Source organism: Sprattus sprattus (genome assembly GCF_963457725.1).
Source record: "Sprattus sprattus genome assembly, chromosome: 3".
In the NCBI taxonomy this organism is placed as follows: domain Eukaryota; kingdom Metazoa; phylum Chordata; class Actinopteri; order Clupeiformes; family Clupeidae; genus Sprattus; species Sprattus sprattus.
Window position 1 is genome coordinate 4,952,887 of NC_137922.1, and position 12,500 is coordinate 4,965,386.

At 46.8% G+C, this 12,500-nt stretch overlaps 1 protein-coding gene across 1 annotated transcript in view; it reads left to right on the forward strand.

The window, feature by feature from the left end:
• Positions 1 to 12,500, forward strand: part of LOC308361590 (arf-GAP with GTPase, ANK repeat and PH domain-containing protein 1) — a 117,875-nt gene that overhangs the window by 95,712 nt on the left and 9,663 nt on the right. Inside the window, exon 10 of the mRNA XM_080833986.1 lies at positions 11,985 to 12,089. Within this exon, the coding sequence (XP_080690112.1) occupies positions 11,985 to 12,089 (105 nt within the window). The remainder of the gene's footprint in view (positions 1 to 11,984; positions 12,090 to 12,500) is intronic.

Here is a 12,500-nt window from a genome sequence, read left to right on the forward strand (position 1 = left end):
GTTAAAATGTGAATTTAAATAACAGTTGTTCTGTGACTGGTTCAGGACAAGGATTTAATTAGCAAGTAATTACCGCTGTTTTGTCTTGTAACATTATAATAATATATATATATATATATATATATATTTAAAAATATATATATATATGTATATAATCCAGTAATAATGGTTTTATAAAAAACAAAACATGTCCTTAAACTGGACATTTGTGTTTGAACCCAGACAAATGCATCAATTACATAACTATATCTTATTGTTATAATCTTATTTTTTTGATTAATCAAAGTCACAAAATCCGACTGCTTCATACTCTTATTCTCGTAGAGTAGTAGTTGAAAGTGAGTTTTATCCATTCACGTTTCATCCTCTGTAAAGTTCAGTCTGAGCTCTGCCTTCCAAAGCCTTCACTACCTCCGCAGGAGTGGCGGTGATGAAGAGAAAATCTCATTTTGATTGACAGCCACCTCATGGGGATTAGCCAATCAAATCGCTCTATTTCTCTGAGGAGGGAGCAATCTATGGCAAACATCAGTGGCTCTCTCTGGGTTTGTTTGCTGGCCATAATGTGATGGTTAATGTCAGCAACCAGGTAGGGTAGGTAGGCCGACTCACTGCTCTGGGGCACTTCTGTTTGCCCATAGTACGTTTTGCTGTTGTTGACAAATACACTATTTATAGGATTTATCTTGCCTTCATAATAATTTTGCTGTGGTTGTTAGATACAACTAGAAGCATGGGTTATGCAAGAAATATGGTTTCACAACGACATAGCTAGCAACTTTAATTTTTAATGACATTTTTAAAATGTCATTTTCATATTAGAATGCTTGAAACGGTGCACTAAGTTTCGTGCGTATAGTTTGTTAGCTAAACCATATGTCTCGGCTTGCTAAGCAGGAAAGTCTGATGGAAACTGTGGTGCATAATGGTAGAGTCTAAGATCACTGTGTTAAACCTTCTGAGCCAACGCTTTCCCCCTAAGTCAGACAAGAGCTTAGACTAGCACTATCTTTAAAGTGCTCCACAACTGAAGGACTTCCCTTGGATCATGAAAAAAGACTCAGTCTTTCACAAGTCCTTTTATCTATTTCTTTCTTTAAACAACACTGCAGCCTCTAACGCGTTCTAATCTTTAAATATGTTACATTTTTCATATTTGTTTTGAAAAATGGACTTTGCTGTCGAGCTGTTCACCACACCCCCCGCCTCATTGTAGTAGGCAGTTTGTAACATCAGAATTAGATTACTTTGACAAAATTATGAAAATGTGTTTTAATGATCGTTTTCAATCAAGTAACTGTCACCTGCACGTTTGTGCAATCCTACACAACCTGTATATTTAGTGCGGAATGTCATTTTGAGCTGTTTCGTATGCAATTTGAATAACCATCATATTTCTTTAATGGAAACCATTACTGATCTCTGCGACTGGGAGAGAGACCGTGGGAGGTGTTTCACCCTCGTCTAATTGGCATCACTCACAGGGAAAACTCTCTCTCTGAACGATTACAGCTTCCCACCAAAAGGTCCCTCATCAGGAGCTGCCATTTAAATCAATCCACTGTATTGCCATCAATTCCTCCATTAGCCCCCAAACAGTTTGAGTGATTTCGGTGATTTGAAAACTGAGATTCAAATAATCAAATGAATAGGAGAATAATTAACTTGTGACCCCTGAGCGAGTCCCCCGTGTTCAGATTGAGAGAATTAAACGTGAATAAGCGGACCAAAAGACGTCGGCGGCGGCGGCACAGAAAAGCCATGAGATCAGTGCTAATGGCGCTCTGCAGCGTTGCGGCGCTGTAATTGGGCGCGGAGTTAAAAGGCGAATGAGTGTCTCACCACCGCACAAAGCCAGCGCCTGTCGCCGCGCCTCACCTCACAGGAAGAAAGCAGAACGCCAGCGCAGAGCAGCGCACACACACACACACACACACACACACACACACACACACACACACACACACACACACACACACACACACACAGCGCTCAGAGGCATGCCCACAATGTTAATTGATTTGATAATTCCCTGTGGTCTTTCCTCCTGCGAACATGCTCGCATCTTTCCCTGTCAGAGTGGGTGTGTGTGTGGGTGTGTGTGTGCGTGTGTGTCTCTCCCCATTTCCACGCCTGCCTCTCATGATCTATGCTAGACTGCTGGCTGTGGCGATCCGCTCCCTAATTAGAGAGAGTGTGTGTGTGTGTGTGTGTGTGCGTGTGTGTGTGTGTGTGTGTGTGTAGGCTTCTGAGTCTCTAAGTGTGGCATTCTGTGTGTCTGTGGATCTTTATGTGATGCTTCCTTGCTACCTGCTGGAAGGACATCGAATTTATACTGAATCTGATAAAAATCTGTTAATAGCTAAGCTGCTTTATTCTCTTAAAATCTTCTCACACACACACACACACACACACACACACACACACACACACACACAATAAACCATTTCAGCAACAGAGCGCTGCTCACTGATTCTTCTGTAAGAATCGGCTGTTTTTTTCGCGGCGATGTGGAACAGTGACTGTAAATCTCTTTGGCAGATGTCTGAGTGTGTTTGAGTGAGTGGGTTTGTGTGTGTGTGTGTGTGTGTGTGTGTGTGTGTCTGAGTGGGTTTGTGTGTGTGTGTGTGTGTGTGTGTGTGTGTGTGTGTGTGTGTGTATGTCTGAGTGTGTTTGAGCGAGTGGGTTTGTGGCGTAGCCTGCCGTTCCTTGAAGGTCTGCTCATAATTGTTGGTAAATTACTCACACAAGGGTGAGGAGGAGGATTTGTGCCCAATTGATTCCATTTAATGCTGCGCTCTATCTCAGCCTCTCAGCACATATTTACTGACGGAACATTGGAGAAGCATGATCCGTGGGGGCGCCGTCTCAACTCACACTGCCCCACATGTCTTACATGGACTGTGGACATGGACATGGACATGGACATGGACCATGGACATTGATTGCAAGATGCTCTTACTATAAAGAGCGACCCCTAAGTGCTCTTGTTACTATTGTAGATGAGTGTGTGTGTGTGTGTGTGTGTGTGTGTGTGTGTGTGTGTGTGTGTGTGTGTGTGTGTGTGTGTGTGTGTGTGTGTCCACCACCCTCCATCCAGCCATAGTTTATTTGCCCGGTGATCTCATTATGGCTGGTGATTATCCTGCGTGCCTCAGTCAAGGTGACACTGTTCTGTGTGTGTGTGTGTGTGTGTGTGTGTGTGTGTGTGTGTGTGTGTGTGTGTGTGTGTGTGTGTGTGTGTGTGTAGGCCCTTTGTGAGGAGCTTCATTAAGACGTGCTGCTTGTTAGAGTTCCAGTGTGGTAACAGGCAGAGCAGCTAGGCTGAGGTGGCCAGAGAGGTGTCTGTCTCTCCACAGCCTCTGGACACACACACACACACACACACACACACACACACACACACACACACACACCCTCCACAGGTCTGCTATGAGTGTGGCCATCCACCCAGGTCACGACTGCACACAGCGCCACCACAGTACAGTCGGACCCTGTCCTTTTAAGCCCGCCATGTTCTCCTGTCTTTATTGTTAGCTTGCTTTTATTTTACCCACTTTTCCAGTTGTCTGCATTCCAGAATTGGATAGAATCTGCCCTGGTATGGGTGTGTGTTTTGGCACGTGTTGTTATGTCTCACTTGTCTAATGTGTGTGTGTGTGTGTGTGTGTGTGTGTGTGTGTGTGTGTGTGTGTGTGTGGTTACGTCTCACTCGTCTCACTCGTCTACTGTGCTACTGTTTTATGAGCTGAATGCTCTCAGTGGAGTTGTGGGTGAGGGGGCACAGTTAGAAGTGGCTAACCACTGCTCTGATACTCGCCAGCTTTTGTTTACAGAACCTGTTTACAGCACAACAGACTCCACAAACATCTGCTCCCCTGCCTAATTAGCGAGCGATTGCTTACGAGAGGCTTGTATGTGGCCCTCTCATCCGCCAGACTGAGGCAGTTTGACAGGCAGCATTTTAACATAATCATTTGCTAATGTGGCAGAACACCAAATGACACCGTGTTCTGAGCGCAGCATCTGGGAGAGAGGCTTTGTCAGCGGAGAAGTGCAGAGCTGCAGATAAATACTCTGTCGTCGTGTATATCTCATTTATTATGTATATATTAAATGACTTAACTCTTCACAGGTAACTCTATTGAACTGATCTTTCACACTGACAAATTGGTACGTTATTACATCGCCTCTCTATGTGAGTGTGATAGTAGCAGTTGTTTGTTTGTATCTTCTTGCATTGAGAGAGGTGGCTGGTTGTGCACTTTTGACAAAGTTTGCCCCCCCTCCCCTCCCCTCCCCTCCCCCCACCCATTCTGTGTGGCGTGTCTTAAGGGTGGAGGGGGTGCACTTGGCGCTTTGTGCCGAGTTAAATTGGATGGTTAATTTGGGTGTTATTTACCCTGTAATTCATTAGTTTCAGCGTGCCATTGGCAGCGGGCAGGCTGTAATTTCACGCTTCGCAATAAAAGATGTCTCATAATCTGCTTCATTTAGCAGGGAAAGAATTTAATGAAATTAACTGCAGTCCTAATTAAGACGGTGAATATTAAAGACCTGCTATCAAGTCTTTAACGAGGGTGACATGATCCGCCTTCCGCAGGATTGGAAAAATATCATTTCGCTGGGAAAGGTTGTCACCGCTCGGAGCCATTTTGGCCATGATGGCTTTCCTGTCATGCACACTAACCTCTGCAAATGAGTTTTTTTTCATCTCTTCACCTTTTTTTTTGGTATTATTATTTTTAGTTTGTAAAATGAAAGACGCACACACACACACACACATCAATCAGAGCTCTGTATTTAGATCTCCTAATGTGGTATCTTATTGATACCCATGGGTGTGTCTTAAAGCTGCTGTCTGTCTGTCTGTCTGTCAGTCCCAGTGCGGTGCGGTGCGGTGAGGTGCAGCAGTGGCACTGAGTGGGTCCTCTGTGACCTTGACATTTAATGGCAGGGTCGCATTAAGAACATGGCAATAACACACACACTCACCCGCTCTGCATTAAGAACATGGCACTAACACACACACACACACACCCGTTCTGCATTAAGAACATGGCAATAAAACACACACACACACCCGTTCTGCATTAAGAACATGGCAATAACACACACACACACACCCGCTCTGCATTAAGAACATGGCACTAACACACACTCACTCGCTCTGCATTAAGAACAGGGCAATAACACACACACACACCCGCTCTGCATTAAGAACATGGCACTAACACACACACTCACCCGCTCTGCATTAAGAACATGGCAATAACACACACACACACCCGCTCTGCATTAAGAACATGGCACTAACACACACACTCACCCGCTCTGCATTAAGAACATGGCAATAACACACACACACACCCGCTCTGCATTAAGAACATGGCAATAACACACACACACACCCGCTCTGCATTAAGAACATGGCAATAACACACACACGAATGTTCTGTGTGTGGTGTTGAGTGCACGTCTCTGAGGGGTAAGTTCTGCTGAAATGTCTGACACACACACACACACACACACACACACACACACACACACACACACACACACCTTTGTACCAGCGGTGCAGATGGGATTTTTGAACTGGGGGGGGGACGCTTACATTTTTTAAACGTTATTTACTGATGATTGTCGCCTTACATAGGGAGAGTGGGATCAGGGTCACTATGAATCTGGGAGGGACATGTCCCCCCCGTCCCCAGTGCTATCTGCGCCCCTGCTTTGTACAGAGCAGAAGAAGAGGAGCGAGGGATCACCTCTCTGACCTCCAGGGCATCCAGAAAAGAGATAAACGGAGAGAGAGAAAGAGAGAAAAGACAGAGAGCCTAGGCTGGAGCATCTAATGATTGAACCCCAACAGAAGTAGGGATGGGTAATTGAGTTTCTAATTAATTACCCTGAGCTCTTTTCAGATAAATCAGTGGAGCAGGAGTCCTGTCCTGGGTCCCGTGTGTGTGTGTGTGTGTGTGTGTGTGTGTGTGTGTGTGTGTGTGTGTGTGTGTGTGTGTGTGAGCAGAGTGCTGTCCTGAGTCCCGTGTGTTTGATTTGATCTGTGCAGCTCTGCTCCCCCTCTGGGCTGCTCGTCCCTGTCCACCCCCTCTGGGCTGCTCGTCCCTGTCCACATCTAGGACCCCCCCCACCCCCCCCCCCGCCCGTGTCTCTGACGCCTTGTGTGGGGGGTCCTGTTTGGAAATGTCATATATTACTTATGGCAGATAGACGGGTGGAGGTCTTGAGCTTATTAACAGAAAGAGTGTTTTACAGAAGGATGCTTAAGATAAAGGTTTAAGGTTAGGTTTAAGCTTAAGGTTACAGCATTTTATTACATGGCATGCATTCCTCTCCCCTCTCCTGCTATGTGGCGTGTGTGTGTGTGTGTGTGTGTGTGTGTGTGTGTGTGTCTGTGTCTGTGTCTGTGTCTGTGTGTCTGTGTGTCTGTGTGTCTGTGTGTCTGTGTGTCTGTGTGTCTGTGTCTGTGTCTGTGTGTGTGTGTGTGTGTGCGGGTGTGCGGCGGCGTTGGCTTTGTTGAAAGAGAGGGGTTTGACCTGGTCTAACTGGGATGATGAATGTCCTAGGTGTGTGCCGTGGTCAGGGGGGCCCGGCCGGCAACATCAGATGGCCACAGCGATAGAGGTCATTAACCTCTCACAAGGTGTCAATCTCAGTGTCCTCCGTCCTCCCACACACACACACACACACACACACACACACACACACCGCAGGAAGCACTTTATGGAAGGGTCTCCATGACATTGTTCATTTATCCCCCCCCAGTCTGAGTGGAGTGGTGGAACAAAGGCGTCCGTTGCAGCCCTCTTGTGACTCTGTCCCCGTCAGGACAGTGCAAGATTAGCCCTGTCCCCTCTCCTTATCCCTGGCTCAAGCAGACCCGTGATTTATTACAGCAGTCGGGGGAAGCCCTTTGTGTGCCTTGTCGTCCGAGTTATCGAGAGAAGGTGATGGAGAGAGAGAGAGAGAGAGAGAAGGTGACGGAGAGAGAGAGAGAGAGAGAGAGAGAGAGAGAGAGAAGGTGATGGAGAGAGAGAGAGAGAGAGAGAGAGAGAGAGAGAGAGAGAGAGAGAGAGAAGGTGATGGAGAGAGAGAGAGAGAGAGAGTGATTGTGATAAGGAGTCTAAATTGGTCTGTTTTAATAGATTAGTGCTGGCAGGTTGAGAAGGATGGTTATTGTTGTGTTGATTTGTTTTTGTTCCACTGAACTGGTGTGGGTCCTCGTGATCACGGACCTCTGGAATGGATGGCCACACTTTGACCAGTTTCTTTGGCAGTTTAGGGTCACATTGTGCCATTACTTTGAGAAATATATTTCATATGTATTCTATTCTATTTACTTGTACTTGTGTAAACAGTGCACATATTGACAGTCTGAAACGCTTAGCTCAGCACTTGAGTTCTTTAAGAATGAAGGAGTGTGTGTGTGTGTGTGTGTGTGTGTGTGTGTGTGTGTGTGTGTGTGTGTGTGTGTGTGTGTGTGTGTGTGTGTGTGTGTGTGTGTGTGTGTGTGTGTGTGTGTGTGTGTGTGTGTGTGTGTGTGTGTGCGGGAGGGATGTATGTATTTATCTCCTCCATTTCCTCCGGAGCGGGAGACCTTGTGAGCTGTCATCCCGTGGAGGCTGGAGAGGAGGCATCTTCTTGCGTGGCGCTGGCCTGGAACTTAAGTAATGAAAGATAACAGCCATCAGAGGGTCGACGTGCCGTTCAATTAGCCTCTCCGGCAGAATGATGGCTTGTCACGCCACCGATGGATGCGGTGAATTAATAAACTAGCCAGAGAGTGCCAGCCAACACTCTTGGAGATATATTGGCCAGGGAGGGAGGCAGGCAGGCAGGCAGGCCGGCGGGCGGGCGGGAACAGGGTTACCTTCAGTCTCGTTATTACATCAATCACATGCACACACTTTTACCACACACTACCACACACACTACCACACACACACACACAAACACACAAAAAGTGTCCACAGTCACAAATGATTATTGGCCTTTTGTCCATACATGTTCATAGGAATGTGGAGATGTCTTGAAATGAGCAGTCAACTTCTCATGCACACAAATGTACTTCACCACACATTACCTATATAGTAGTACAGCTAGTATCTTGGGTTACGGTCTACACACATTACCTAAGTAGTAGTACAGTTAGTGTATTGGGTTACGGTCTACACACATTACCTAAGTAGTAGTACAGTTAGTATCTTGGGTTACGGTCTACACACATTACCTAAGTAGTAGTACAGTTAGTATCTTGGGTTACGGTCTACACACATTACCTAAGTAGTAGTACAGTTAGTATCTTGGGTTACGGTCTACACACATTACCTAAGTAGTAGTACAGTTAGTATCTTGGGTTACGGTCTACACACATTACCTAAGTAGTAGTACAGCTAGTATCTTGGGTTACGGTCTACACACATTACCTAAGTAGTAGTACAGTTAGTATCTTGGGTTACGGTCTACACACATTACCTAAGTAGTAGTACAGTTAGTATCTTGGGTTACGGTCTACACACATTACCTAAGTAGTAGTACAGTTAGTATCTTGGGTTACGGTCTACACACATTACCTAAGTAGTAGTACAGCTAGTATCTTGGGTTACGGTCTACACACATTACCTAAGTAGTAGTACAGTTAGTATCTTGGGTTACGGTCTACACACATTACCTAAGTAGTAGTACAGTTAGTATCTTGGGTTACGGTCTACACACATTACCTAAGTAGTAGTACAGTTAGTATCTTGGGTTACGGTCTACACACATTACCTAAGTAGTAGTACAGCTAGTATCTTGGGTTACGGTCTACACACATTACCTAAGTAGTAGTACAGTTAGTATCTTGGGTTACGGTCTACACACATTACCTAAGTAGTAGTACAGCTAGTATCTTGGGTTACGGTCTACACACATTACCTAAGTAGTAGTACAGTTAGCATCTTGGGTTACGGTCTACACACATTACCTAAGTAGTAGTACAGCTAGTATCTTGGGTTACGGTCTACACACATTACCTAAGTAGTAGTACAGTTAGTGTATTGGGTTACGGTCTACACACATTAACTAAGTAGTAGTACAGTTAGTATCTTGGGTTACGGTCTACACACATTACCTAAGTAGTAGTACAGTTAGTATCTTGGGTTACGGTCTACACACATTACCTAAGTAGTAGTACAGTTAGTATCTTGGGTTACGGTCTACACACATTACCTAAGTAGTAGTACAGTTAGTATCTTGGGTTACGGTCTACACACATTACCTAAGTAGTAGTACAGTTAGTATCTTGGGTTACGGTCTACGCCTTCAGTTAGGACTTGATCAGATCCTGAGATTTTAGGTGATGCTGCAATCTGATTTTTGCCATTCAAAAGACAAAAACATAAACGTGTGTTGACCTGGACTGTGAAAACAATCCATTTAATTGCTCTTGTAGTCTTAAATCATTAAGTGTATAATTACTATGCTAACATTTGAACCAAATGTGCCATTTGAAGTGAAGATACAGAGGAAAATATCACAGTACCCAACTGATGGAAATGAATGGATGGATGGTATGGAAATGAACCCTAGTGACTAGAGACTATGTTTATGGCAGAGATAGTGACACACACACACACTCTGAATTCTATCTCTGCATTTTACCCATCCAGGGTAGTGATACACACAGTGAAGCACACTAACCCGGAGCAGTGAGCTGCCTTTGGCGGCGCCCGGGGAGCAGTGATTGGGGTTAGGTGCCTTGCTCCAGTACCCAACTGATCCAGTACCCCCGTCAGTACCCAACTGATTCAGTACCCCCATCTTTACCCATCTGATCCAGTACCCCCATGAGTACCCAACTGATTCAGTACCCCCATGAGTACCCAACTGATTCAGTACCCCCATGAGTACCCAACTGATTCAGTACCCCCATGAGTACCCAACTGATTCAGTACCCCCATCAGTACCCAACTGATCCAGTACCCCCATCAGTACCCAACTGATTCAGTACCCCCATCAGTACCCAACTGATCCAGTACCCCCATGAGTACCCATCTGATTCAGTACCCCCATCTTTAGTCTACACACTAAGTCGTCTCCACACGAGAGCATTGCCACCAGTTCTCAGTTTGCCCAGTTTGTGTGGCTCTGCTCTCGATGTTTACCTGCTGTCAGGAAGTTTGGCTTAAACCATTAACTGGCCTTTACGAGCGGAACGCTATATTCTGTGTCTGTTGGGCTGCGCTGGGCTCAAGGAAACACAGAGACAGTTTTATAGCGTTGAAATGTCTGGAGTGATGTCATTGGGTTATGACATGCTGGTAATGACTGCTGTAATTTGACCTATTTGTTCTTCATTTTACTGGCTGATTTCAAAAGCGCCGCTGTGCTCTTTACTTGGTCTAATTAGCCTGCATTCAGGGCTCAGCTTGATGGACTGGAACAGGCAGAGAGGAGGCAGGAGAAATGGAAGAAAATAGAGAGAGAAGGGGAGGAGGGGGTGGGGGGGCAAGAAGAGAGAAAATGTTCTGATCTTCCCATCCCCCCCCCCCTCTTCTCCTCTCTTCTCTCCTCCCCCCCTCTTTTCTTCCCATCCTCTTCTCCTCTCTCCCCTCCCATCCCCCCCCCCTCTTCTCCTCTCTTCCCCTCCCATCCCCCCCCTCTTCTCCTCTCTTCTCTTCCCATCCTCTCCCCCTCTTCTCCTCTCTTCTCTTCCCCCCCTCCCCCCCTCTTCTCCTCTCTTCTCTTCCCATCCTCTCCCCCCTCTTCTCCTCTCTTCTCTTCCCCCCCCTCTTCTCCTCTCTTCTCTTCCCATCCTCCCCCCCCTCTTCTCCTCTCTTCTCCTCCATCCTCTCCCCCTCTTCTCCTCTCTCCCCTCCCATCCCCCCCCCCTCTTCTCCTCTCTTCTCTCCCCCCCCCCCCTCTTCTCCTCTCTTCTATTCCCCCTCTTCTCCTCTCTTCTCTTCCCCCCCTCCCCCCCTCTTCTCCTCTCTTCTATTCCCCCTCTTCTCCTCTCTTCTCTTCCCCCCCTCCCCCCCTCTTCTCCTCTCTTCTATTCCCCCTCTTCTCCTCTCTTCTCTTCCCCCCCTCCCCCCCTCTTCTCCTCTCTTCTATTCCCCCTCTTCTCCTCTCTTCTCTTCCCCCCCTCCCCCTCTCTTCTCCTCTCTTCTATTCCCTCTCTTCTCTTCCCCTCCCCCACCCCTGTGTTGCGTGTTCCATGGCAGCCTCCTCTGGACACTATTAATATCCCCCTGTCTCTGCGTAATGTTTAACAAGTCCAGTGAGGTGACACACACACACACACACACACACACACACGCACACACACGCACACACACACACCCTGTCTCTGCGTTAATGTTTAACAAGTCCAGTGAGGTGACACACACACACACACACACACACACACACACACACCCTGTCTCTGCGTTAATGTTTAACAAGTCCAGTGATGTGACACATGCAGCCGCTCGGCTATAATTGCTAATCAACGGACAGTTTTATTCCCCTCCGTGGCTAATGAATTTGGCTGAAATGAGGTGTGGCGGCCGGAGAGGAGGCCAGTCAGCCACGGCTGATGTGTGGAGGAGAGAGTGCTAATGGCTACCGGACGCAGCTGGAGCAGCTCTTTATTTCACCTGCATCTCTCTTCTGTCCTGTGAAATAATAATCAGTGGCGTATAGTGCGTTCCACTTGTTAGGGGCAGTGCGTTCTTTTTTCGAAAAGGCTTCGTGTGTTGTGTGAGGGGGAACGCCATTTTTTCCATCTGAATTCCCAGCTCTGTGATGCGCTCGTCTTGAAGAGGATGATGTGCCTCTCTCTCTCTCTCTCTCTCTCTCTCTCTCTCTCTCTCTCTCCGTGGGGTGCTGGACACACGTCTCAATTAATAGTCATGTGATGGAGCAATCAACCTTCATCTCCTCCAGTTGCTCACGGTGCTTTGATGGTGTATTTACCCAGGCGTGTTCTTTTCCTCTTCCAGGGCATGCTCTTGAAGCGGAGTGGCAAGACTCTCAATAAGGAGTGGAAGAAGAAGTATGTGACGCTGTGTGACAATGGACTGCTAACCTACCACCCCAGCCTGCATGTAAGTATGGATCTGATCCACGACCAGTCTCTCTCTCTCTCTCTCTCTCTCTCTCTCTCTCTCTCTCTCTCTCTGTTTCTCTGTGTGTCTCTCTCTCTTCTCCCTCTCCCTCTGTCTCTCTCTTTCTCTCTCTCTCTCTCTTTCTCCTTTCCCCCCTCTCTCCCTCTCTCTCCTCCCTCTCCCTCTCTCCTTCTCTCTTTCTCTCCCTATCTATCTCTTTCTCTCTCTCTCTGTCTCTCTCACCCTCTCCCTCTGTGTCTCTCTCTCTCTTTCTCTCTCTTCCCCCTCTCTCCCTCTCTCTCCCCCCTCTCTCTCTCTCCTTCTCTCTTTCTCTCTCCCTCTCTCTTTCTCTCCCTTTCTCTCTCTCTCTCTCTCCCCCCTCTCCCTGCTCTCTCTCTCTCCCTCTCTGTC